This window comes from Pseudopipra pipra, chromosome 1, assembly GCF_036250125.1.
Source record: "Pseudopipra pipra isolate bDixPip1 chromosome 1, bDixPip1.hap1, whole genome shotgun sequence".
Classification (NCBI taxonomy): domain Eukaryota; kingdom Metazoa; phylum Chordata; class Aves; order Passeriformes; family Pipridae; genus Pseudopipra; species Pseudopipra pipra.
Genome location: NC_087549.1, coordinates 135,316,406 through 135,344,298, shown reverse-complemented (window position 1 = coordinate 135,344,298; position 27,893 = coordinate 135,316,406). Strand labels below are relative to the sequence as shown.

The window sequence follows — 27,893 nt, the reverse complement described above, 5'->3', positions numbered from 1 at the left end:
CTGATGTTAGACTAAGGGGAGCAGAAGTCATAGAACCATATCTGTGATGGCAAACAAACGCATTCAATAAACCATCAAGGTTAACCTTTAAACTTTACCTTCATGGCCTCGAGAACACAAATCATCCATAGTTCCATAGATCTTCCATTTATTCATTGTCTCTGATCCTGTTTTCAGCACAATGTTTTCTCCTTTTTTGCCAGCACTGAGAAAGAAATCTTCGCCTTGGATTGCCAAGGTCTCATTTCTGCATTCCCATTTCTGGAATTCACTTTTCTTGTTGCATGGGTACAGAGAAATTTTAGCATGGTTTTGCTTGTAGGGCACTCCCAAACATTGTGCAAATGCCACGCTCATCAGCTGATGATCAGAGACCCACCTGAATTTTTGTAAGTCAGTGTTTTTCTTGCACGTGGCTGTAGTGACTGCCTCAGAACTCTGAGCACTTAAACAGAGCTTAATATCCTCATTGTATATTAAAAATATTTCACCGTCTGTAAAACAAAACAGTCAGGATTACTGTATTTATGGTGAGCACATGGTGAAGGAGCTTGTGCAGAGAAAGATGAGCTGTTGATTCTATGCTGATCTGACTCATGTCAGGAGACTGCAAATATGAGTCACATTGAAAGGATCAAATGGTATTTTCAAGACTTATTTCATTCTGGGAGGGAAAAATAAGTGCAGTTCATGTAACCACATGTAAATACAATACAGAGAAATAAGAACACATAAAACACTTTATGGCAACTTCAGAAATGTCATCATTATAATGGAATTTAATTTTCTCCTGAAATGCACATTTCATTCAAGATTTCCGAAAGAGACCTTACTGAAAATTTGTAAGTTTGCCATCACTTCATGCATTATAGATTTAGCTCATGTTGCATACACTTCCATGGGGTGGCATTTGTGCTTAATACAATTAAATGAGTGAGCCTTCTGTGACTCTTGCTCCTTCTGGAATTGGCATGTTCTGTTATGGTTTGGGGTTTTTTTTTAGAATTAAAAAACTGAGTAATGGTGACTCGTTATCTTGCCTTATTCCAGTATCCTTTCATTAGTATGTCCATCATAAGAAGTCAACACAATTCACACAATCAAATCACAAACATTCTCACAAGAACTGGGCAGCATGTGGAGGTAGAGATGCTACAGGTGTGGGCCTCTGTGATAGTGCAATGTGAGTGTTGAATAACGTGCTTAACACTCTCAAAGAGTTACAGGCAGCCAAATTTCGTAATCCTTTGAAACAAGTATCCCCTGCTGGTAAGGACTGTCCAGAACTGCAGCTGTACTATCGACATTCAAAGTAGGTCAGCCTGAGCACACAGCTGCATGCTTTTCAAAATTCCAGGAAGCATACAGCTATCACATGGCCTTGGGTCATGAGGGATTGGAATTTGGACTACAATATTCTAGGACCTATGGAACAGAAGGGCAAAGCTTTACCCTTCAGTTCTCTGTACCTCAAATCACTACCTGGAAACAGAGATACAGCATTGTTCCCATATCCATCTGATAGAATAAGACATAAGGGACAGTGAGCTACCCCTCCAAACACTAAAGTAAATTTCTAGAACTGAAGGATGTTAGGGCAAGCCACCGTTAAGTAGTGAACAGAGGAGAAAGTGTCTGGAAAATTCCTGGATGCTGTGACAGAAAGAATAGTTCTTGAGCCCTCACAGAAAGTCCCTGTATTACTTAGATCAGCTCAGTAAAACATGGAAGTGCCACTTCTGCAAATCTAAATTTGAGGCTGAGACCTAGTTCCTTCTTTTCTTGCCCATTTTGGCAAAATGTTTTAAATATTATTAAATCTTTAATTTCTTACTGCTAAATAAATAGGTGCTTAGTGTAGTCCCCTAAGTTTCAGCTATTGTCCCTCATAGTATTTTTGGGACTAATAATACAAGTTCTTGCTGGAAACTGTGAGGTTCCTACTTGTGAGTTTGGTTCCCAGCTCACAGACCAGGCAGGAGACCCCTTTTTGCACAGGGCAGTGCTGGCGCAGCTCACATGGCACAGCATCTGCTTTTGGAAGCTGTGGTATGTACCCCACTCCACAAATCTAATGAACTGAAGGATAAAGAAAAAATGTCCTTGAACATTGTCATCATCCTTACATCAAAAGGGAGCTGTGATCTGTCTTTAGTCAACTTCAGAGACTTCACTATGCCTCTCCTCCTTACTCCGAAAGCTGTAATGATTATTCCAGGGCTATTCTTGACTCCCATATATTTCTAATTTTTTTTTCCACTGGCATCTGTGCAGCCACAGTGTTACATCTTATATCAATCCACAAGTTCCATCTCATCCCACACAATCTCATGCTAAGGCTACACATAAAACATCCTATTTAATTCCTTTTTCTTTTTGATTTTTTCTAAGTCAGTCGCATATACAGACAAGGACTACGGAGCACCCTATGAAGTCCATCTACTTCACAGAGCAGACACAATCAATAACTAATTTTTACCCAAAAGTCAATCTTTATGCACTGATTCCCAGCTTTACCCCTTTTTTACTCTTCCCAACTCTTTTAAAGTAAAAAGAACATCATTTGTATCTGTCTTTTATAAGTTCCTGTGGATCACTCCTGTTAGGACAAATATGAAATGTAGAGTAGTCAAGCTGTGTGAAAAATCTTAAAGAGCCTGAGAAACCAGCAAGACAACAAAGATGCCCACTTTCACATCCACTTTTTCAGAGGATAAAATAGACTCACCAAGTGTCTGAAAAGCAGTACAAACAAATGAGAGGAAAACTAAGACTGTAGAAAAGGTCGAGTGTTTCATTCTGTCTTCTTATTTGCAAAGGGATGAGCTGAAATTGATTGCTGCAGTGGAGGTCCTTAAGGAATCAGTTGGTGCTGGTTCCTTCTCAGTTTTGGAGATTTTTAGTTGAAAGAGAAAACTCTGGGCTCTAAATAAGGAAATATCCTGTCACATGTGGTATTTTGAAATCTATAAATAATTACAAAATTCAGACTTTGCATCTGAAAGTGAAATTTCCATCCATTCAAATGCAAGTGGCAAAGTTTTAACAGTTCAACATCGTTCCGATAAATTATTTTTAACATTCTTGGTTCTGCTTGAAATTGTAACATTCTGACCCTCAAAGACAAAGAAGTAGGGAGCGCACTTAAATGGAAGTATTTTAAATAAATACCTAGGAAACTCAGAGAAAAATATATGCAAATTTCTCAGGCAGATAGGTCTTCACTGCTACAAATGATGTTTCATTTGATGGAGTGAGCAATTTTAACTATTTCAGTGAAAAATTAACCCAGACAGGACAATTTAATTTTGCTTGGTGACTTGACAAACTGGGCACTATGTATATACCTGGCTTTTATCTACTCTGATTTATCAACTAGTAAAGCTACTCTGCTGTTATTTCATGTGAATTTATCTTAGAAGAACCAATACAAATTAGCCAAATCTTTACAAATCCTTCTGTTAACCAGTGATTTTGGCAGAAAAACTCTTTCAAAATTATTCAATCCATAAAGTACAAATGAATTTTAATACCTAATTTTTACTTTATACCAAGTGTAAAATGAGACAAGGAAAGAGGTCTTTTTTCAGACTTTACAAATGAGCTTCAGTCCTTTACTAAGTGAAAATGAACTTCAGCTATGATGCAAAATCCCCTGTTTATTTTGAAGAAAAAGAAGGAAAAATATTCAGCTGAAATTGCCTTTCAAATTTTTCTTGGCTTTATTATGTAGACAAATCTCACAATACTTTCTGCAAGGGCAAAGCATCACTTAGTGTGAGAGAAGTACAGGGTCTTCAGAGCTGTGTTATCAATGTCAAGATTTTAAATGATGATATCATTTTGGAATTTTTTTCATCTGTTAACTCTTTTCATTTGCTTTGCCTTTATTATTAGCCATCAAACAGCACTGAATCCAATTCAGTCAGAGTATTTACAAAAAACCCTAAAACATGTGTATATATGAAGGGGAAAAAGAAGGTGTAAGATCAAGACTATCAGTAAAAGTAGTTTGAGTACAAGATGTCTTTTATTCCTTATCTTTTGCAATATGTTTTGTTTAATTGCCATATCTATAAACTATCAATCCAGTGCCATGTGACATCTCCTCTACTGTTCTTATGCACTTTCTAAAGGTTTGTTTTTCCCAGAGATCCCTGAGATCTTTTTTCCTTCAGTATGTCATAGACAACAGAGAATTCATAGAAGACTTAAACACCACAGTAAACCTCTGAAACATTTCACACCAAGGCACTATGGTGTGCCCCACTGCTTTACTGGCCTGTAGCATGGACACAGTGCCCAGTTGTCAGTTTATTTATCAGAGAGGTGGAGGATATTAAGCAAAGACATCCTAAAATGAGCAGTCAAGTGAAATAAAACCAGAAATGGATTCTCCCAGCTTTATTTGGCATCTACTTTATTTTATAGTTTATTTATGCCTTTTTTAGTCATGTGCCTTGTTCATGTTTCTGTGTTTCCTCCTGTTAGCCTCTCTTTTAAGGTAGATGACTCATTTGGTCACCGAACTGTGTAACATCTCTGCATGCTAAATTAAAAACCAAATAATACAAATACCAAAGTATTATTGTAATATATAGATCATTTATTAATATGCCTCCATGTTCATAATTGATAAAAAAACATTCAAAGCCATAGAAAAAGACTGTTTGCCAAGATTTACTTGTTTTGCAAAATCCAAGTTGAAGCCATGAAGGACAAGTATTTGCATTTCACTTGTAATATTATCACAAGCAAGATATATATTTGTGTAAAGAGTGAAGACAGGGACAACAATGGGGACAGACAGTTCATGTAAATCTCTGTTCCAAACACCACTTTACTTGAGTAACAGTGTGCATGCTTCAGTACAGTATGGTTAGATATGCTCAAGGTGCAGGTATTAGGGCTGAGTGCTCAGCAAAAAGAGTGCTCAATATTAGTCTTGACTCTGTATGCACTGCTGCCACAAATCTCTAAATAAAAACAACACTATGGCATTAACCCATAACATTTAAATCTAAATTCCCACTAGTTCTGTTGTTTTTCATGTTTGCCTAATTAGCCATTTTGTGCAGTACCAACTTAATCAATACCTGAGAATATTTATTGAAGTGCACAGAGCAATAGTTCTTCATCCTTACCAAAGGAATAACTGCCAGTTTTACTTCATAGTAGAAGTTACATGCATCTAATAAAGACTAAGATTTACTTTGTTTCAGCTATATTTTTTTAAGCTTAACCATTTAGTTTGGCTGGTTTATCCCATCAGACAACACTGTGTTCATTTTTTTCTTTGTTGCTGGTAGAATCACTTTCATTGTCCCTTCCAGGTAGGGCATGGCTGCATTCTATCTGTCTGCTGCACCACCTCTCCTTTCTTGCAGTGCCACTTTGAGTTTTGATCTTGAATGCAAAATAAATCATGAAGCCCATCCCTAATAAAATGATGAGGATCAGAGTGAGTAGTATCCACATATTCAGGTGACCATTGGCTTTGTCCCTTTTGGCATCTGTAAATAAATACAAAGCAAATAGAAATGGATTTACTGTAGCCATAAATAAGTATGAAAACTATAATTTCCCCCTTTTTTAATTACAAGGGTTAAAATCTATTATATTGTCTCTGGGTCAGTCCTCCTCATTGATTTTAGCATGCAGAAGAAGGAGCAAGGAGGGGATGATCAATTTACCAAAGCATTTGCTTATCCTGGGATGCCCTCTGTCCTGTAGGTACTGCTATATTATGCTGGGAAAGAATTCAATGTCAACTAAGTAAATTAATCCATATAAATAAATATATATAAACCAAATAAATAATATTAAATTAATTAAAAACCCCAAGTTTTTATTTTCATGTATCTTTGAAACAATTTGGAAGGAAAAAAAAATCCTACCTTCCACATTTGCAGTTGCTTTAAGAATAGCTGTCAAAGATAAAGACAAGTGTTAACTCAAAATCTAAAAAGGTCACATTTTTTCCTGACAGTTTCATGTTAGCAAAAGGTCTGGTAATCTGCACATCATAATTTCTCCTGGAAACACATCTGCTAAATTGACAGAGATGAAAACGTGTGACAGATATTTCCTTTAATAAAAATGCATTGTTTTGCATATTAAAGCCCTCTTCTTGCTTCTTTTTTTAAAACCAAAAAGTGTCTAAGCACTGGTAGTTTCTGGCTGCTTTAGGTGGACTGCCTTTTCTCCCCTGATTAACAAACCACGTCCATTTCACTGGGGCTGATTCCTGCAGAGACTGGGAACAACTTGATCAGCTGCTGAGGATATTTGAGTGTTCCCGTACTGCACACAATTGCTTTGAGACCCAGCAGGCCTTAGTTTACCAAAATTCATTTGCATCTGTAATTAAATTTGTAAGCGCAAGTTTTCTTGTGCAGCTTTTCCCAGCTGTGCACAGAGGGCGCCATCTGCAAGGTTTTTCCTGTGCGCTGGATGTGAGCTGGTGGGAGTTGGGTGGAGGCCACGGCAAGGGTGGATCTTCCCCATGGGCAGTGGGTGGATCTTCCCCATGGGCAGTGGGACCCCCAGGCAGAGTGGGATACACCAAAAGCTGGGCTGCTGCGGCAGCAGCAAAGCAATGCATTGAGCTTTCCTGTGTTTGTGAGCACGAAGGAAAAGCAAGAGTTGAATTTGTTCCGTGAAAGTATGCAGAGCTGGCTGTAATGGAATGAGTATTTAGTTGTGCTGAAACACTGTTCTGTTGGAGAACCCCGTGTCAGGGAATATCCTCTGTACTTTAGCTTGCATGTCGGGGCCACTCACAGTCAAACCCGTCAAACAAAGTGTGTGTTGACAGTGAGTTTATACTTTCTGACACATCTGGTAAGAAAGAATTAGCATTCAGTAGTGTCCATTGCCTGACTACCAAAAGAAAACTAGGAGCTTTCCTAAAAGCAGGATTTTCCTTTTCAGAACATGCCCTGAACACTGCTGAACGCTGCTGTGATGCTGCTTCCCGCCTCTGCTGCAGCTTTGCTTTGGGGGCAAAGGATTGAACCTCAGAAACATCCTGAACCTCAGTGTTGTGAAACAGGGCAGGAAATCAGGCTTTTTTTCAGAATTAACAGTTAAACTTCAAAATAACCACATGGCTACTTGGCTCAAAATAGTCTGATATTTCTACTTCCTGACCAAAGCAGATGGTGCTCAGTTACACAGAAACACAATATTAAAAAAAAAAAAAATGCTAACCAAAACACTTCTACTCTTTTCAAAGGTCACTATATGCTCTCTGGATCATGCTTCCGTTCTGTTGTTATTTAAATAGAATTGCTTCATCCATCTCCTACTGGAACAGCATGTATCATAGTACAGCAAGAGGAAGAATAGCAAATTATTGATGCAGCCCTTGTTCCACAGAAAGACAATAGGAATGTTCGTAGGAAAAGATGGAGTTAGTAGGAAAAGATGTGTTTATGTTGGAGGGGAACAAAATAACAGAGGAGTTTAAATTTTTTTTCAGAAAATATTGATAATTTTTAATTATTAATTGAATATTCATCACAGAATGTAAGCAAATCTGAGGTTATGAAGCAAGGAATCATGAAAAGGGCAAACAAAAAAAGGATAACTCAATATAAAAATATTTTTGTCTGAACACTGTAACAGGTGATAAGTAGGACTGTTTTATGTTGATCTTTTGTAATGATCATATTGTGCTAGTACTACTAAAAAAACCCTTAAACATCAAGAACAAATATTAAAAAATTCACTTACTCTTTGGCTTCTTACAAATAAAACCCTTTTGGGAAGAGCAAGGAAGGATACTCCAGTAACCCGTGGACGCAGACAACTCCACGCAATAATCAAGCTGGTCCTCTGAGGGGGTTCCTTCACTCCAGTTGACAAAGTCTAAGGCACTGTTGTCTTGCCAAAGCAGTTGCCCTAATGTTGCAAATGTTAGTATCAATACTAATAGGTCCACATGAAAGGTCTTCACCTTAGTGAATATTAATGCAATATTACTTTATTCAGCCTAATAAAGCAATAATACTTTCTTCAAAAATTCCATCTGCAGTTGTTTTCTAATGCATTTGATTTGATTTGATTTAATTCTCTTCTCAAAAAGGGTATAATTGCTTTTCCACATTATGATTTGCAGATTTTTCAGTCATAACTTAGTTTTAATTTATATTGCTCCATATTTTTGTCTAGGATACTAAAGTTTGAAACTGAAAAAAGCTAAATCTATGCTTTTTTATTCTAATGTCTAAATCATTATTTCAGCAGCATCCAGTGAAAATCAAGCAACTTTTATTGCAATGCTTAAACATATGCTTAGTTAAAATTAAAACTTTTTTTTTTTGCATAAACTCTGAAAGAAATTTTTGATGTTTCAATGAGCTGAAAATAATCTAAAATAAAATCCTTTCTGACTGTCTGTGGATTGATACCCATGTTTTTTTCCAGATACGTGTTTTCCACTGCACTCTTTAGCCAGTAGTCTAAATTTCTCCATACAGAAATGGAGCTTAATGCTGTAGGTTCTAGCTGGACACCCCCAGCTCCTACATGGGTGCTCCTCAGCCAGAACATGTCCCCCACTGGGAAAGGCTTTCTCACAGACCAGGAATAGGAGGTGTCCTCAGAGAGGGCGGAGGTCAGAACTTCTACTGTACTTCAATTAGTTGCTTAAAAACAATGTATCTTATTAATATTTTTGCCCATTTAATAAAGTCTATTTATGGTTATTTATAGTACTTAGAATAGTTACCCTTTACATTTCTGTAGATTCCTATCCAAAAGCCACTTGTCTTGCTTGTGTATAAGTCTGCATGTTCTACTAAAAAGTTGGATTCCGCTGGATCTTCTACAGAAGTCAACATACCACCTATTAACAAAACAATAGAAGATGATTGGAGGTATCTCCAACATAGGTACAGCTTTTGAGATAGGGTAAAGTTAATAATAAAACCTCTCCTGCAGGCAGGGAGTAAACAAGTGTTTGAATAGAAACCACAGAATCATGTCCAGCTGTAGAGGAACAGCACAGACAGTGACTGATGTCATCAGAACTGAAAGACATGAAAGCACAGTGAAGATGATGATTTTTAAACACCAGGCAAAATGCACTATATTTTCAAGTGATTGGATGATATTTTTTTATAGGAATTATGGATGATTATTCATTTGCTCTTTGTGGTTTGACAGGATGACATGTAGCAATTCAAACTGGCAATGGTGGTAAAGTAAGAGGGCCAAGAGGATCTAAAAAGATATTAAACAAAGGATCCATTTCTTTTGGGCAGTATAGTGCTTCCTTTTTTCTTTCACAGCCTCCTGAGACAGGGATGAGGTAGGTGATGACTCAGCAGCATAGGTGAAAGAGTGCCAAGGTGCAGCTCCTGGCCTTGGCCAGGACCAGATGTCCCCAAGGAGGGGGAGGGAAATGTTTGCCTTCCTCTGGCTCTGCAGTCTGCCAGGGAGCCTTGCTGGTCAATCAAGGGCTTCCAGGCAGCACATGCAACCCCTTTCACGTCACAAAAAGATGATATGTGTTAGAAAGGAGTGATTGTTATTATGATATTTACTTTGACTATTGTGTAGGGCAAAATATGGAAAAGAAGGGATAAGGCCAGAAACAGGTGTTTTGCTTTGTTTTGTTTTGATTTTTTTTTAATTACATAAAATTTAAAATATTACTATAAAGAGAAACTTTGTGAAGGAAGAAATATAACAAGAAACAAGCACAGCTGAAAAATAAAACAAGGAAATTTGATCACCTTAAGTTCAAAATAGCTGAAAAGCACAAAATGGTGGGAAATAAATTAGACATTTATTTTCCTTTTTTTTAGTATTTGTAGATTTTGCAGTATTACTTTTCAAGACTTTTTTTAAAGTCTTCTTTTTTATGTCAAGATTGAAATCCTATCTTTGGGTAAAAAGAATAATTACCTGATTGAATGCACTGAGTCACAGACTGAGCCCAGCTCATTTCATTGGCATTGAAGTAATAGCAGTGGCTTCGGAAAGGAATCCAAGATATGTGATCAGATTCAGGACATTTTCCAATATCCTGTGGGGGATCAGAAGGAAGTACGCCTAGAAGAAATGAGATATTATGGATACTTTCTTTCAGTAGGGATTGCAGTTCTTCAGATATGAAATCAAGTATTAAAAACACCTTTTCTTAAAATACTTAAAATATTCTTTGGCACATAGTGCTAGAATTATTAGTGACTAAGTCAAGACTGACTGTGAGGAACAGGAATACTCAGCAGCAAGTGGATGACTCAGTGTGAACCTGGACTCTTCTGTGTTACTAACTGAATCAGACTTGAACTGATATTTGAGTGTTCAGAGATTTTGGTTCTAGTTTATGTTGTTATAATCAACAAATTTGTATAAATAAAAGAAACAGTAAAAAGCAGAAAAAAAACCCCAAACCCCAAACTAGATAACTCCCAAACCCTCAAGATGTTCAAATAAGTTTGTTTTTAAATGAAATGTCATCTAAACACTAGTTTACTGTGGAAATTTCCCATTTAATATTTTCCTCAAGATAACAATCCTTACATAAAATTTCTTTCACTCTGACAATGCATAGAATAATTTGAGGCTCACTGAATGTTTATGTAGTAGACCCTCATTTTCCTGCAAGCAATGATATTATGGAAAGAAACAGCAACATTGTCAGTTAGTACATGTGTTTTTAAAGCAAAAGTTGCAAATTAACAGATATGAAGTTCAAAGTATGGCCTGGAAAAGAAATTAAAAAAAAAAAACAAACACAAAATCATATCAAAATAAACTCTGAATTTCCATTAAGTCTGCGTCACTAGAGCTAAAATGTGTTACTGTATTAGAAATGAGAAAGCAAAAAGGTTCAGTCCCATCCTGAGGTTTGCCTATAGCTTTAATTGTGTAGTATTTCTCAGCAGTACCCATAGAATCCCTAGGAAGTATGAACTTTTGTTTGGACCAATACCAGACTCTTTTTTTATTAGATACAACTCTCCCTCCTTTACCCAGTTTTTAGAATCTTATAGAAATGATGTAATAATCAGTATATGAATGATGCATATATGCTGAAGAAACCAAATTTATTTTATACTCAATGGACTTCGTTTATCATAGGCCTTCCCACAAACCCCCTGTCAGCAAAACATTTTACATTCTAGACTTCATGTGAAATGTTTAATGCTCCCACAATCTCTGTGAGCTGTCTGCCTGCTCCCAAGGCAGCTATCACTCCAGTCCAGTAAAATGGCAATATCTTGGCTGGTGAATGACAACACCATCAAAATAAAGTATTGTTCTTGCAAAATAAAGGTAATGACATTACATACTCAGGCTTATTATTCCTTTATATGTACTTAGAAATTTATATTTCAGTCAAAGCAGATAAAGCAAGGTTTCTGCCATAAAACCAAAAATCACCATAGCTTACCCTCAAATTTTTTGCAGAGAGGAAGATGTTTTTCATTACAAGATGCTGTTTTCCAGGCCCCAGAGAGCTCCAGATAGACACAGGCTACTTTCTGTTTTGGTTCTCCATAGTCCCACTTAGAAAAGCTCATTTTCTCTTTATCGGTCCATCTATAATAGCCAGGATTCTAAAATTGAAACAGACATTTAACAGAATTTTTCTACACTCTTCATCTGCTGTTTCAGGTAAATGGAGTTACACAAAAGTACGTTTTCAAAGTGATATATACACCTCAGTTTGTATATCTGTCCTAGTACTGTTAAAATACTGGCTTAAAATACTGAATCAGAATTCGGCAACATAAAAACAAGACACAGCAGTATGCCTCCCATGTTGGGAAACATGAAATCTGTGGAAAGCTCAGGTGGAAACAGGTCTCAGGGCTGGCTGTCAAACAAGCACGTTAAGCTCCAGTGGAGTTTTGAGGAGAAACATTCAGGAGTAAACTGCAGCTATCACTATGAAAAACCTGAGAAAATTATTACTTTGTAAGGAAGAAAAGATAAATATGCAGGAGCAGAAATTCTTGAGTCTATGTTTAGTATTCCTTTCTCCCCTTTTTTGCTGATAGTAACCCAATCATAGCATTTAACTGCACTAACTACAAATTTATTAATCTTACCACATTGCTGTTGAGCCCAATCCATAAAGGCTCTCCATATTGCACTGCCTGCAGCAGCAAGAATATATTACTGTAATAATCAAAAATGCTGGCAAGCTCTGAAGATTTCTCCTTGCAGGCTTTTCTTGCTTCTTCCCAATTCATTTTAGAAGGAATGATTAAATAGCTGCTGTTACCATAATGGATGAAATCAGAATCTGGAGCACTTGTGGAATGAAACAGTTCAGGCTCTGTAGGAAAGAGGTACAAATTTGAGAGGAAGGGGAAAATTACTAGCTGTCAGATAGCAGCATCACTTTTGAGTAACATATGAATATAATGCATCAAGCAAAAGCATTTCTTATTTAAAACCCAGGAGACTTACTGTAATGGTAATTTGAAATTATTTTAAACTATAGCGTAAATAGTGTATTCAGAAATTAGGGGGAGGCAGAAAATGAGCTGTGTGTATCTATAGACATACACTGACCAGATGAAATTATGTAAATACTGGTCCCACCAAGATCTTCTGCCCAGAGTTCTCTATGTCCCCCACCCTCAGTGCAGGTGAAGTTCCTCCCAGGCACAAGCACAGGACAGGGTCTCCACGTCACTTCAGTCTCAAAATAGGGGTGAATTTCATTCTAAGCAAAGTTTGTGACCCAACTGCTACATGTAGGATGAAGTGAAAAAGGAAATTGCAGTTGTGCCTTAAATTATATATGCGGAAGCAGAAGGCAAAGGCCCTAGAGCCAGTGATGGGGACAGAAAAAGGGACAAAAAGTGTCTTTGTGTTCAGCTACTGCTGAGGATGCCCTGGCAATTGTTTTTGCTAGTGTCATCCTCGTGCATCTTTCTGCACTTGCATGGGACAGAGACCGTGAAACATCTGGCCCAGCTGTGGCTTCTTCCTGTATTTTTACTTGTTGCTCAGCAGTTCCCTGGTTTTATTCCTGCAAACTCTGCAGTGTAGCTGTGCTCCGGATATGTCTCCCACCCTGAGGCTACACAAAGAAAATTAGAACTTTTGCCCTTCTGACTATTGCTGTTCTTATGGCATGAAGGCGTTGCTAGGGACCGACAAGCAAACTAACCAGCTTAACTGGCCTCACTTAACCCCTCAGTTGGAGGTCACTGTTGGATTTGTACTTCTGTACTGTACTTGCAAAATAATTGGATTCAGACACCTATATCTGTGACAGCTGGGTAAAGCACAGATGGCTAAACCTTTCTGTCAATAGAGAACAGGTATTTTGAAGGTCCAGCTCTTCTAGGAAGCTGGTTTGGGCATCTTTCTCATGATGAGGCAGGTGAATCCTTCCTTCAAAGTATCTGCTTGCCACATGCAGGCAACTGATTTAAGTGTGGATATCTACAGTCAGCCTCTCTGAGTGTTGATAGGTGTGCTGATAGGGTAGAGGTCATAAAGCAAAATCTTTTCTATAGTCCTTATTCCGAAGTGACTTTTGTGACTGGAATTCCTTAGCTGGGGAAGTAGCCCTGCTTCTCTCACCCCACCTGCTACACTCACAGCCGTGCAGTTGCAACTGAGGACTTAAATGCTCAAATTGTTCAGTAAATGTCTTGCAACAAAAAATACCCCTGAAAATTAAAACTTACTGCTGTCCATCTGGCAAATATAGCTTTTATTATGCTTGCAGTTAGTATTTTCCCAAAATCCTTCTTTATCTACAGATCCTTTCGTCATTGCAATACAGTCAGTCTAGGAAAAAAAACAAACAAAACCCCAAATTGTTGCTGATAAAGTGCAAAATGCCCAGAAAAATAATAGAAATAGATGTGAGGAGAAAAATGTAATAGCTTTCTTTTCTAATTTTCTGGCTCTTATTTCCATTTATTGCTTCTTGGAAATTAAATATATTATATTATATATCTTAAGCAAATGTGCTTTCATTGGTAGACTAATGCAAGAACTTTTGTCAGTTTATTAAAATTCCTGGGAGTGTATTGACGTTATTTTTACTATGTAGTTTATGTTAATCTGTACTGAATTTGTTGGAGTTTCATTTGGACTCGTGCCATACAAGGTTAAACAGTAAACCAGAGTAAAAATCACAGCTATTAATATGGAATATTTTCAGTAAATATAATAATACTAATAAATATTATCAATTCTAGCGGTAAATATAATACAGCATTCATTTTCTGCAGTTCTAGACTTCCAGAAAGGAATGACAATAAGCGTGGACTCTAAACATGCCTATTAATCTCTGAGTACAGCTTTAAAAATTTGGTCTTCAAAATATTCAGTTACCTTCTGCTTTAAGCTATTGAAAGCAAGATCTTAACTGAAATAGAAGTCAGGTTGGTTACTTGGATCTTGAGTATGTTATCTAAGCTGCGCATTTTCTGATTATTTTCTGTTTACTTGTATTATTTTTTCTGTTTACCTCTATATACTTCCTGTCAGCCCATACGTATTCATCTCTAAATGGGAATCCTCGTGCCCACTTAGAATAGTCAAATATACTTCCATCTGTCCAAAGATATGTACCCTCAGAGATAATGTCATTCAGTCCAATCCATGTTCCACTGGCAATATCCTTTAGCTGGAAGGTGAGGAAGGCTAATAAAAAAATAGATTAAAAAAAAAATAAAATAAAAAGTAGCTAAGGAGTGTCCTTTCTTCAAATTCCATGTAAATGAAAGTACAAATAAAACAACCAATCATCTTTTAAAAATATTGGAAATATCAAGTTCAGTATTGTTAGACTATGAGCTAATGGTAAAAGATAAAAATAACAATGGGTAGTTGAACTGAAGCAGTTTGATTTCAGAGGAAAAAAAGAAACATTTTTTTGATAAAAATTATTTAGACTTCCTGGAAGTATTATAGAAATGGGGGCTAGGAGGGACTTGAAAGGATTATTCAGTCTTCCACAATGTAGCATCAACTGCACATAAGTAATTTCTGATGGATGTTTGTTTACTGTCTAACTTGAATATCTGTGAGCATTTCCTAGCTATAAACTATTACAATTTATCTCTTCTTCCAAGTCCATGGGGAACAGATTATTCTTTTCCTTCTGCATGATGCTTTTGTATCTCACTCCAGTCTTCTCTCTAGATCAAGCAGTTCTGGGTCTTCCTTTATAGGTTATACTGTCTAGATCTGAAGGACATTTCAGCCTCATCATTAGATTGTGAAATGTGCTGGCTTCAAACATAGTGCTGTAAGGCACAGGTGTCATACCTTGCACTTGATCATTGTGTATGGAGGCTAAATTTCCCCCTAATTCTATACAAATTCTTCTTGCTGAGTGCCAAGTTAGACTCTCTTCTTCTCTGGATCCAAATATTTTATAACACTGCAGAGAGAATAAAGGATTAGAAAGAATTTCAGGCATCAAACCCCTTGATTTGGATCAATTCAGTGCTAGTCCCTGCATGCAAAGAGCAGCAGATAGGGGATTTGCTAAACATGAATCCTGTTGGCCAGTAAGAAGATGACACAGCTAATCACAGCAATGTGTGCACAGTACTTACACACCTGTGGGGTTTGTACTGGGGAAGAGCAGAAAACCTACAAAAGCTTTTGAGGAATTAAGTAGGTATCCAGAGTGCACAGGTAATTTCAGGGACATTACTGAAAGGTGAGGGCTCCTCCCTTTTTATGCCCTTTGACTGCGTAAAAAGCTTTTCCTATTGATTGCATTGTGGGATTGATGTGTGGGTTTCATTTGTTGTTTGTTTGTTGGGGTTTTTTTAAGTTCATGTGTTCAGGTTTTTTGCTTAACTTAGCAGAAAGCAATGCTTGCTTGTTTTCTGTATTTGATTTGACATTTATTGATGTTTGTTACTCAGCTTAAGATGAGTTCTGTGGTAGCCAGTTACATGTGGAAAAGTGTGACCTTTCATATTTTCATCTCAGTGTTACTCAGAAAAAGGGTCTTACATTTACAGGTAAGGATAATGAAACAAGATTTCCATGCAGTAAGTGTGCTGAAATAACCAGAAAATTCCAAAGACTGGAAAAGTAAGTATGGCCAAAGGCATATGGACATCTACAAAACTTGCAACTTCAAACATTCAAATCACCTTTTTTTTGAGATTTAGTTACAAATTTGCCAATCTGGAAATTTACTACACTCCTAACTAGATGCCTCTTAATAAATTGGTATATGAAGACAGAGAATTTATATGGTGAGATAAAAGGGATAGTTGGTTTCTTCATCTATAGAAAATCTGCTAAATATGGCTGAGATTTATTACTGCACCTTATTGTTAAACAAAAGCCAAGTTTCAGGGCATCCTCCGAGAGGTGGAAGTACAGTAGGAGCAAATCCTGAGTAAGTTGAATTACGCCTTTCACAGATAAAGGCATTTTTCACAGCACAGCTTATATCTTTCCAAAAGCCTGTAAAGAAATGGAATACAGATAATTATTGTACAGATTACAGAGAAACTCTGGTACCACCACTACAACACTACCTGAGACAGCATTCATAAAGCACAGATGAAACACATTGACTCAAATACACTCCTTCTTCCTCTGCCATATGTTTGCCTCCTAATAGTGATGGCACAGTTTCAAACCTCGGCATGTTTGTTATGAAAAAGTGTCAGTATTTTGAACTACCTCTTTTTGGGGTAGCCTCAAATTTAAATATATACCAAACATTTCAGATTTTGATGCTAAATTTTTACCCAAATATTTCTTGTTGCCATTTTACTCACCAAAGTCTTGTGACATTATTACACAGTTTTCATCATTATTTACAAAATTGGGTTCGTTTGGAGCCCAGGCAACATAGTTCACGGGGGTCTCATCCAGCCATCTGGAAGAAACAAGGAGACAGTGGCTGCCAGACAGACATCTCCAGCAGTCAGTCACAAGGTCTGCTTAGACAGAGGGCTAAACAAGGTATCAACAGTGACCAGTGGGTGAAAGCTCTACATATCCCAGAGAGGACATAGCCCCAGCATTACTGCTGCTTCTCATCTGTCTAGCACTATCACATTCAAGGCCCATCAGCAGTCCATGGACTTCCTTTGCATCCCAGAAAGGTGTCCTCCTGAAAGTCTTCTACAAACAGATTGTTAAAAGAGGTTCTCTACCACAAATTTCAGAAAGCCTATTGGATGAGATGTTGCTTACGCTTCTTGCTTCCAGCGCACATAACTTGAACTACTGAGATTAATCTGATTAAACATTTCTATATATTTTTTATCAAAACTCCTTAGACTTTCTCAGGCTTTCTCAGACATTGGAGATCTGGTCAGAGTAAATCTTATCCTTAGGTCGATGTCTAAAATGAATCGGGTGAATAACATCCTAAAACGAGCTGCCTCTCCTCACTAACTATGCAGATTTGCTTGGGTGTTTAACTCAGGTCTTTTGGTGTAAGACATTAAGTAAAATGAGTCTCAGCCTGAACTTCTATTGGGTTTGCTGTCCCAAATTTGGAAAAAAAAAGACATTGCTTAATATAGAAGAGTGTTACACTTCTTATGTAAGACATCTTGTGAAAACAATCCAGAGGTCAGTTGCACAAGAGTTACTATATTGTAAAACAAAAGCACACACAAATGCTCCCTAAAAGCAAGATGAAATTACCATCACTTGTTGTCCATTACCAGTTTTCCTTTACTCACCTGAATCTCTTATCAAAGCTGACAACTAAGCCAATGAAATATGATTCCCATTTGTGTTTTGTGTAACTCTAAAACAAAAATAATTAAAAGTTAAGCACTAACTCTTCCTCAACATCAAGCAAAAACCTGGAAGCCAATTAACCATGCCTGTGATTATTTTTTCCTATTTCCTTTTTTTTTTTTCCCCGCAGGATTTGAGCCTCAGGTAAGAATAATGTAGGTTTAGACCCAGATTTCAAGCAGGCAACAGGGATATGTGGAACATCCTAGAGTAAGGAACTCACTGGACAAGAAAGCAATAATCACTGTGCTGAATACTACATATATTAGAAGAGATAAGCAACCTAGGCATGAACTATCCTTTGCTACACCTTTAATGTTTGCATGCCATTTTTCTCTACCTATTAAAAACAGCAGTAATTTCTTTGCAGGTCCTGAGCAAGTCTATTGTTCTATAAATAAACAATGTGGGACAATAGCTCAGGACTCCAGCCTTGCCGAATAGTTGGGCTGTTCCTTTTATCATCTGCTCTGCTTCAAAATTCAATTTTAATTAATAGGCTCAGTGCTTACATATTTCCATAGAAATTGTCTTTTGCTTTCATTGTCAATGACAACAAGATCTGCAAAGTTCTTCTGACAAATTCTCCGTGCTTCTTCCATGTGGACATGTTCTCTGCTGAAATAGTACTGCTTATCTTCATATATAATCCATCCATCACTAGTGGATTGATATTCTGAAAGATAAAGAATCATATATAATACATTCATAATCTGGTGTGTACAAAGTCTGAAAACTATACCATAATCAACTTTTTGAAAGAGGAAAAGATCCTACCAAGTTTGTAGTCTGATACAGGTTTTAGCAGTGTACCTGTAAAATAAAAGATCATCATGAGCAACATTCCAAATACAAAAAAGCAGAGGGGTTTGCTTTATGTAGTTTAACATGCTTTGTATAATAGAGGGAAAGAAATTTCAACAAACAATGAATTATGCTAATGCATTTTCAAGAATTTAGAGCACATATCACCATATTAAATTAGGTGTATGATTTAGAAATATTTATCTAGTGAAAAACATATATTTTGCAGTATATATATGTATCACCAAAAGCACTGACTTAAACAATCCAGAGTGCACAGTAAACTCTTGGTAAACTGACTTTACTATGAAAAAGTATTTTAGCATTTTTCTTGACATGGTACGATTAACTTTTTTTATATTCTTGGGACTAGAGCCAAAACACATAATCCAGCCAATATAGTAATTTCTAAAGCTTATCTACATCATAGTAAACTATTTGCAACTACTGAAAGCTTAGTTCTTGTATATTGTTAATACTACACATAATTTTGAGTGTCTCAATGCATTCCTCCTTTTCTGATGTCTGTTTTTAAGAGTTCTGTAGAGCCAATAGATATGAAACCCAAGTTTCTAATTACAGAATGGACCAGGAGGAAGCAATTAAGCTGTTACTATTCCAGAGCCAGCTATAGACTCTCAAAAGTAGCTCTGCTTTCATTTGGATGCCTGTTATTTTGTACTTCTGGACTACTAATTCTTCTAGATTTCTCCATTTCTTCTGTGGTATAGAAACGACAGGAACACATTAGTATAGAAAAGACAGGAACACTTTGATGAGACATAAGTGGGGAAAAAAAATGAAAAATCTAGTAAAATTCTTTTGGAGTCTTTCAAACAATTTATTCTTAAGTAATTAATGAAGAACAAAGCTAAAATTATTTAAATATCTTAATTATTACTTTACAGACTTCTTGTCATTTTGATTTTATTGTTTAATCCTAACATAGCTACAGCATTCATTGGTTTTCTGAAAAATGAAGTATCTCATGTAAATGTGTCTTAAGTGAATATGAGGGATTAACATCTGAGCCTGTCTTCTCTCATGTTAATCATCATATAATCTAGACTTGCAATAACAAGATCAATTTCTTTAATTTTTCTTGCTTTTGAAAGCTCATCTAGGATCAAGATAAATTGATCAGATCAGAGTTTTTGTGTCATGGTTTCTGAAGTACTTGTGGGTAATCTCACCAAGAGCAGAGAACCACATCTGTATAAAGCAGCAAGTTCAGCACACTAGATAAGGCTGCACAGGATGTGCTACTTCAAGCTGGTGTGCAGAAATCAGTGTTTGGATGGTACATTTGTGTGACTAATCTACCCACAAGGGAACAGTGATTCTTCCTTCTTGATTAAGCAATTTTTCAGTGCCTTACCATGGTGCCTTATTCACCCTTTGAGGGTAATGGTTTGTTGGCAGTCATCAAGTATTAGACATACTCAGTGTTTTTTATATAACTGCTTATCCCTTCCCCTCCCTACTGTGCCTCCTACTAGTTCCCTGTGTGCATCCAATTTTCATTTCATTTCAAGAAGCTTGTAAGAATCTCCTTCTCTATAGAGATGCACACAAATACTCAGTTTACAACCGGGATGTAGAAATAGGACTGAGTAAACAAATTCTTTCATTATCACTTGTCACTTGTGGTCTTCAGCCCATGCAGACCCCATTTTCCACTGACAGGCACCCCAACATACATCAGCCAGGTCCGTTTTATGACCCTGGTGCCAGTTTTGGGAGTCTTGGTGTTGGGGCCTTGCTTTCCAGGCAAAGTTGGTGGATGCAGGAGTCCATCAGGGTTGTACCAGACTCTATTTTTGATCAGCTTTTCGGAGTTTCCAGTTCCTATAGCAACTGATCACTCTCTTTAGTTCCCATTATTTGTTTCACAGTGGGAAGCAAAGCTTTTGTCTCTGTTGTACAGAGAACTCTAGCATCCTGCATCTTTGGCTATCCTGGATATGCCTGAAGCAGATAGAAATACAGGGAGGAGATAAAAGGAGAGGAGATAAGTACCTTTGCTTTGCAAATTTATTCAATCCATGACAGAAGGAGATAAAGCCAGAGATAAAGTAATAGGGACATCTTTAACTTCCTGCATCTGAGTACAATTGAAATATCTCAATACATTTCTCTTGCTTTATGTGTTGCCTTCACTATAACTTGTTTTAAAATGAACAATTCCCAGTATTTTTCTTCCTTTCAATTTGTTTGAATCCATAAAATTTGCTTTTGAAACTTGGGTTTATTGCTCCAGTTAAATGAGGAAGTAATATACCTTTTTTTGTTTCACAAATCCAATTAAGCAAATGTTCACAGCGCAAGTCGTTCCAGTGCATTTTGGGTGATCTATTAAACATAACACAATGTTCAAGTTCTTCACGGTTGTTGGGTTCATCTTCATCCCAATTCTCATAAATTACCTATGTTGGAAATACATATCAATTACCATGTGATTTGAGCTGAGTAGAAGTAATTGAGATTGCCAGTATAACACAATTTCAGTATCTTATCATCTCAAATGCCTTGTTTATGGGATCAACAGGAGTGCAAATAGGTCTGAGAGGGCTGTGAAAGTCATGCTAATCAACTGAGTTTCCCAATCACTCCCTGAAGAAGGTGCAAAGATCACATGGTACAGAAAAGCTGATGAAAGAAAAACTTATGGGTGGAGGGAGTCATGTTTATCTCACTTTGTGAATATTGGCAACCTGACTTCCTGTATTGCTATACAGCACTGTCTGTTTTAGGATGCTGTGAAGGTCTAAGAGCATGGACTGTTGAAGATATAACATGGTACCGGGAATGAAACAGAGGCAATTTTGTACTTCCATTAGTGTGTTAGGACAGTGCACTGGAACTATTCAGCTGCTGAATTAAGGGTTGCCATGCACCTGATGAAGATTTAAAGAGATTGCAAAAGATGGCATAAAAAGATGAAGATCTTTCTATAAGTCGATTAATATACAGCAAATAAATACTCACAGGGGAACCATCAATCCAAGCAAATCCTTCATCAGGATTTAAGAGAAACAAACCAATCCAGAAAGCCTGAGTGTTCAGTCCTTTGTCCCTAAAATAATTCATACAATATAGATTAATGAGTGTAGAAAGAGAGGCCATGACATAAATGCTGGAAAGCATAGACATGCTGCTTTCTATCACAACTGAACTGGAAGCTGTGGCCCATAGCCAGGCCCATCCCCTGCACTCTGTCAGGGAGTTTTATAGTGCTCTGTACTGGGACAAGTCTTACCATCTTTGAATATTAGGTAAAGGACAAGTGATGTGACACAGAGTCAGCTCAGGCTCCCTGTTGTGCCTGTGGCTGCAACAAAGCTCTTGGCTGTAGTATGAGTTCAAAGACAGAAGCTTTAGCAAAAGTAAAACATCAGTAGAGTTATAATACAATTTAACTAATAAAAAATAGTGGAAAATGCTTTTCAACTGCTTTGATTTGCTTCTTGGCAATTTCTAAGTAGTTTATTTAATAGTTCATGCTATTTATCTTGTCATTCCTATGAACCAAATAAAATAGAGTCCTATTTCATTCACTGCATAACACAAAGGTTTCCCTCTACAAAGATTTCATACTCTAAAGCAAAGAGACTTAACAGACAAAACCACATTCAACTTCTCACAATACTGAAATATATTTAAATGAAGAAAGGTGAGATCACAAAAACTTCTCAATATGACAGTTTTTAATCTATTTGAGAAAGTAAACCTAGATTCATCACTATATTAAACACTTTTGGTTAACTAGTTGTATGTTAGATGCCATTGAGATGTCTTGGTATTATGGAATACAATCATAATAGTAATCTAATTTGGGGGGAAATAATGTCATAGCTTATCATGAGCAAGACGTGGCATCTACAGTGCTATAAAAATTAATTAAAATTAATCACTGATTTCAGGAGTCTTCAGTTTATAGTCAGAAAAATTTCACATTAAGTCCTTGCATTTTGGTTTACATTACAGAGTAGTTGAAGGGGTTTTTGAATGAGTTGGTAAAGTATGAATTACAGTCATACAATCAATGAATTACATTTTATTTTCTCCCTTTTGGCAGAGGGACTAACTTGTTAAAAGTTGATCAGCTCTGGACAACAGCCTTGATAAAAACCTGTGATGAAAATTTCAAAAATATCAAAGCCTCTTTGCTTTGCTCAGCCTCTTGCTCAGCTCCAGATATATTTTAAGGAATTTTGTATTTAACATAGCAGGAACATGAAAAAGAGCTGTTATGCAAGTACTCACGATGCTAATTGCCATAATAAAACTTGATCTTCTCTTGTATTGATTGTGACTAGATTTCCACCTATTTCTCTACAGAATTCTTCAGCCTCAAACCAAGACTTCTTTTGGTTCCCTCTCTCACAAAAAACTGTTGAGAACAAAAGATAAAAATAAATTTCTAAATGTGCAAAGGATATAAAATATGTGTAATTAAAATCAGTGTCACTTTAGCACCCCTTTATTCTTGAGTGAGACAACATAACATCTGCCAAAACCTTTAATATTAAACATTAGAAATGTAAAGTGTAAGTATTTTTTCTTAGCATCATCTATTTTAAAATAAGCCAAGAGTAGTATAGGCATCTGAGGAGAACAAAAGCTATCAGAATGTACAGAGGAGAAAAAAATAACCTATAGTCTAACTGAAATTTGACCACCGAAAGGTTCAAAGAAAGGTAGAAACTTTAGCCATGACACTTCACAGTAGAAAGCAGGAGATTTTTGAGAAATAGAAGGTGAAGGGAAAGGCAATAATTTGGAATAGAAAAGATAGTATGGATGGAGAAAGGTATTTGGGAGAATGTGGGCCGTGGCTGGGGGAGAGGGTTTTGCATGGTGGTGCAAGCACACAAATAGCTGCACTTTTTGCTATGAAGTGCATGCATTCTTGAATTAAGGACATACTTACGGAACAAAATGCTTGACATTTTATTGAAAGGATAATCAACAATTTGGTGACTGGTGGAACCAATACAATGATAATTAGGCATGACACAGAAGCTGAGCCCCTTGTAAATGCAGAACTAAAATCAACTCTGGCCTCCCAACAGGCAGAAAGTCTCAAGAAAGGTAAGAAGATACTTATATAAAGAACTGGAAGAGCAATGCTGCGTATTTACTTTTCTTTGATCTATTTGCCTTTTCTTTCTCTGTATTTTTTTCTTTGTAAAGGCATTTAAGTTAAATCAAGAGAATGCTCAAAAGCTTTATTTGCTGAAGAGTCACCAACTAAACTGGATCTAAAAGTGTCACTAAGAGTATTGCATGCTGTGTGAGAAAAGGTTGGCAGAGGGCATGTTTTTTCTTAGAAACATTATCTTTTGCAAGTGACACTGCCAGTTCTTGAGATGCAATACTATGTTTTTGCTGAAGTTTGAAACTCCTGGAAGCAAATAAATTAGGTGAGGTTCTCATCTGACATTTAGACAAAAGAAAGCATATTTCTAGCATTCTGTGTTCATCGTTTTCTGCTGTTGACTTTTGTTATATTTGATGGATTTTTTCTCTTTTTTTGCTGTCCTCAAATACCGAAGAGAAGATCATTCCCAAAAAGTGCCCCAGCATCACAGAAACCCACACTCAGGCTCACAGTGCAGGGAGACACACACTTACTCTGAAGCACGAGTCTGCCTGGGAGGATCCATCCCAACCTTCGGCACAGGTGGCCACGGGGAACTGTCCTGGAGGAGCAGTAGGTGGCACTCCCACTGCCCACTGTTTGCAAAGATAATTTGATGTCTTCTCACAGCTAACAACATCCCATAATCCAGCTGCAGTTCCCATGGCAACACACCCTTGCTCTTTTCCTTTGTGATACGGAAACAAAATGAGTGAAACCAAGCCTTAAAAGATTTCTAAGGAGTGAGACCTATGCTTTTATTCAAAGATGCAGATTATGCAGATTAAAAAAATGTCTTGGATGTAAAACTATTCTAATACCTCCTGCCAGAGGCCAGATATGGGCCAATGAATCTCACAGACACAGCTTTGCCAGAATCAGAGATTTGTAGCTTTAGAAAACAAATCTTCCTTATCTTGCCACTGCAGGGAAATCACAGGGCAAATGGCTCTTGATTATATTTACATATGTAACAGATGATCTGACAACTACTTTGGAGTACTATCCTTGTAATTCAATTTCAAGAAGACTGATACCAAGTACAACAGGTTTGTTTTAAGGCATAATTAGCTGGTGTGAAGGTCAGAGCTCCCACATAGACCATAATGTCACTGAAATGCAAAACAGCTGGATGGCTGCTGCTCATTTATCCCATATGCACCTCGTGGGTCAAAAAACTGCCCAGAATATTTCTTCTAAATCTGATGAGTTGTTATTAACTGATGTTGAAAAAACTTGAAAAAAATGAGACCATTGACGTTGTTAACTCCTGCACAATATTACCTTCAGTCTAACCTATTAAAAGTCTGTTTCTGTACAACTTTGACTTACACCAACACCTGACACGCAGCTGTGACAGTGCTTGTTGCACTGATGTCAAACACAGGTGTGAGCCACTGACAGCTACAGGCAGAAAACATAGTGCCCACTCTAATTTCTAACTCCAGGGGATTGAAAGTAGAAACCCACGCGACTTGCAGCTGCACTCCTGTCACAGGGTTTGAGTCCATGCAGAATTTACCTGGCATTGCTGTGTTCCAGTGTGTGAAGTGAGGAGTTTCACCATTGGTCCACCTGAAACTCCCTCGTTCTTCTGTGTCAGAGAGACCAATCCAGAAATACTCTTCAGACCTCAGCCCCACCAGACTAACCAGAAAGGTTTGCTCATTTCTGCATCAGAAAACAGTGTTAATTCACAGCCTGTTACCTTGCAATATTGATCTAAATGATACAGAGTTATGCTAATGTGATCCCAAAGCAACAGCTCCTCAGTGAAGTTCAGGCAAAACCTCAGTAGGCTTTAAACTGCAGTCGAAAGAATTTCATAAGGAACAACTTTCTCTTTTCAGCTAAAGGCATCTGAAAGGTCACAAATCACTGCTTATATGGGCTTCTAGTTGTATTCTACTATTTTCATTGTCTTGCCAAATCTTTGAGGTGCCTCAAACAGACCACCAAGACAGGACCAAGCTGTCAGCTTTGCTAGCCATCACCTCTGACAGCAGTCATGTTCCTCAGAGTCCATGAAGCCTGCAAAGCCTGGCTGAGATGTGGGTAGGTTAGAGATTATACATTCTGGCTGCAGGAGGAGGCAGATCCTGGGGAAGATTTCCCACATTTGTTCAGAATTTGGCTTAGAATGTAGTTTAGGAAAATATTTTTTAAAGCTTTCCTTTCATAATGCCAGAAAACCAGTCAACAATAGATGAAAAAAAACAGAAAACAGAAAAAACTAAAACCAAAAAAACCATCCCCAAAACAACCAAACCCTCCCCCCCCAAAACCAGAAGTTGCTTTAATTATTAATTGAAAGATAACAGAAAACTCTTTAACTCAAGAACCCCCTCGAATATGAAAACTGCTATAATAAAGTAGAAAGCCCTAAAACTTTGGGGTGTTTGGTTAGAGGTTTTTTCCTGCATGGATAATCTTTATGTGGCTTACTACTATAAATTTTTTTGAGAAGTGCTGATAAAACTCTTTAAAGGATTCAAAAAATGGACACATTTTGCAAGTTTCTCCATCAAAAGCACTGATTTTTTTTTAAAAAATAATTTTCCCACCTGCTTTCCACCGTAGCTAGATAAGCTTTGCTCTGTTCACATGTCTTATTTGCTTCTGAGAACGTCAAAAGTGCAGAACCCACCAAGTAACAGTGAAAACCATATCTTTTCCAACCCTGTGACAAACATAAGGCTTTTAATGTGCAATGGAAAGAGACTTCAGTGTAGAAGCTGTTCTACTCTTCTGTGAATAAATATTCAGTGCAGCTGAGCTTAAAACCAAGATGAGACTGGGCCAATCTGTTAATAAATAAAAGCTATTTTTGGTGCTGTTCACTCCTACAGGAGGCTTTTTTTTGTTTAAGGGATGACATTAACATCTTAGTTTTCATCTCTTTTACGTGTACAAGAATTTTCAAAGAAAATTGTGACTGTGATATTTGCTATTGCTTTGCAGTGTTCTATAAGGATAGGATTACACAAACTGAGTCTGTGAGGAGCCCATGATTCATTCAGGGTGACCTGCAGCTCCAGCTTTCCAGAGCTGCAGGATAAGATATAATGAAATACAAAATTATTGCAATATGGAAATGAATTCACATACAAGCACAGCTTCCCAAAGCTGCCCCTGCCATCCCCAAGTGCAAAGGGTGAGATTTTCTGAGCCACGAGGAATCCAGACAGTGCTTGTTTGTAGGGAGGGTGGAAAGGAGAAATATCAGTAAAACGCTCCTATTTCTTCCTGCTCTTAGAGAGAACTGTGCTGACCAAAACAGATACAATGGTTTTCTGAATCACAGGGTGGCTTATCTGGAAATGGAGGGAAAGGCAGTATTCATGTACATGTAAATGAATCCAACTTTCTTGAGAATTTTCAGAATAAAAATGAAAAAGGCACATATATTAGTAAGTTGCTAGGAGGAAAAAATTAGATTTCCTCAAGAGTAGATTTTCTAGAAGATAAAAACACAGTATCCAAAAGAAACAAGAACCCGTAAATTAACTTATGCACATTTTTCCAAACATTATTATTTATGAGACAGCATTTACTTTCTGGCAGCCTGGGTCCTCGGTTGTCTCTTTTTCAAAGGATTGTGATGAAGGCTTCTTTTTACAGATGTAACCAAGTTGCTTATCACAAACATTAGTTGCCCAGTATCCATTCTAGAATAGCAGGGAGAAGAGATAAATGTAAAAACAGGGCATTCATAAACATAGCAAGTGTTTTTCCTCTTTCTTCACAAGGCTGATTGGAGAGTTATTAAAAAAAACCCACATCTGTCAGTATTGATTTAAAATCCTTTTAATACTGTTTTCAGGTGAAAGAAGGAAATAAATAACATTGTTAAATCTCAGCATTTCTTCCTATCATAACTATTTAATGAGAGGGTTTGTAAAGATCCACCTCATCTGGGGCTAAGGGATCTGCTTTTAAAGTAGGATTATTTCACTACACCTCTAGAAAAAAGATCAGTTAAACTGAAATTACGCACATCTGATAGGGTTGCAGTAAATCTATTTTATCCATCAAAGACTCTCAATATGACTGATGACTTTTAAAAGAATAGATTATGTAAAAAATGAAATTGAAATAGGAGCTTTTTCTCTCCATGAAATCTGGTTTAGGATCAATTCTATTGATGCCTAATCCTGGCAAGCATTAGCATTATTTTGTGATATAATGGTTCTTTCAATAATAGCATGTCTTTCATAGT

The 27,893-nt window shown here is 37.1% G+C and overlaps 2 protein-coding genes and 1 long non-coding RNA gene across 4 annotated transcripts in view; 1 reads left to right on the top strand and 2 right to left on the bottom strand.

Annotated features, from left to right (window-relative positions):
- The window catches only part of LOC135401966 (macrophage mannose receptor 1-like), a 30,978-nt gene extending 28,074 nt beyond the window's left edge, over nt 1–2,904 (bottom strand). For both annotated transcript variants that reach the window (XM_064634587.1, XM_064634595.1), the window contains exons 1-2: nt 2,729–2,904; nt 99–494 (exon numbers count right to left, since the gene is read on the bottom strand). In XM_064634587.1, coding sequence (XP_064490657.1) covers nt 99–494; nt 2,729–2,798 — 466 coding nt within the window. In that variant the 5' untranslated portion in view covers nt 2,799–2,904. The remainder of the gene's footprint in view (nt 1–98; nt 495–2,728) is intronic.
- A 1,685-nt stretch (nt 2,905–4,589) lies between these two features.
- Nucleotides 4,590–27,893, bottom strand: part of LOC135401986 (macrophage mannose receptor 1-like) — a 30,828-nt gene continuing 7,524 nt past the window's right edge. Inside the window, exons 8-29 of the mRNA XM_064634615.1 lie at nt 27,229–27,342; nt 26,239–26,354; nt 25,197–25,345; nt 24,159–24,362; nt 22,798–22,924; nt 21,520–21,607; nt 20,813–20,957; nt 18,505–18,540; nt 18,240–18,403; nt 17,667–17,734; nt 16,749–16,849; nt 16,289–16,428; nt 15,265–15,379; nt 14,462–14,637; nt 13,671–13,773; nt 12,072–12,301; nt 11,411–11,576; nt 9,916–10,062; nt 8,735–8,851; nt 7,738–7,905; nt 5,898–5,927; nt 4,590–5,513 (exon numbers count right to left, since the gene is read on the bottom strand). Of these exons, the coding sequence (XP_064490685.1) occupies nt 5,269–5,513; nt 5,898–5,927; nt 7,738–7,905; nt 8,735–8,851; nt 9,916–10,062; nt 11,411–11,576; nt 12,072–12,301; nt 13,671–13,773; nt 14,462–14,637; nt 15,265–15,379; nt 16,289–16,428; nt 16,749–16,849; nt 17,667–17,734; nt 18,240–18,403; nt 18,505–18,540; nt 20,813–20,957; nt 21,520–21,607; nt 22,798–22,924; nt 24,159–24,362; nt 25,197–25,345; nt 26,239–26,354; nt 27,229–27,342 (2,949 nt within the window). The 3' untranslated portion in view covers nt 4,590–5,268. The remainder of the gene's footprint in view (nt 5,514–5,897; nt 5,928–7,737; nt 7,906–8,734; nt 8,852–9,915; nt 10,063–11,410; nt 11,577–12,071; nt 12,302–13,670; nt 13,774–14,461; nt 14,638–15,264; nt 15,380–16,288; nt 16,429–16,748; nt 16,850–17,666; nt 17,735–18,239; nt 18,404–18,504; nt 18,541–20,812; nt 20,958–21,519; nt 21,608–22,797; nt 22,925–24,158; nt 24,363–25,196; nt 25,346–26,238; nt 26,355–27,228; nt 27,343–27,893) is intronic.
- On the top strand, nt 15,971–24,409 carry LOC135401991 (uncharacterized). The gene is made up of 2 exons (XR_010425002.1): nt 15,971–16,047; nt 24,090–24,409. It is a non-coding gene; the product is annotated as an uncharacterized LOC135401991 (long non-coding RNA).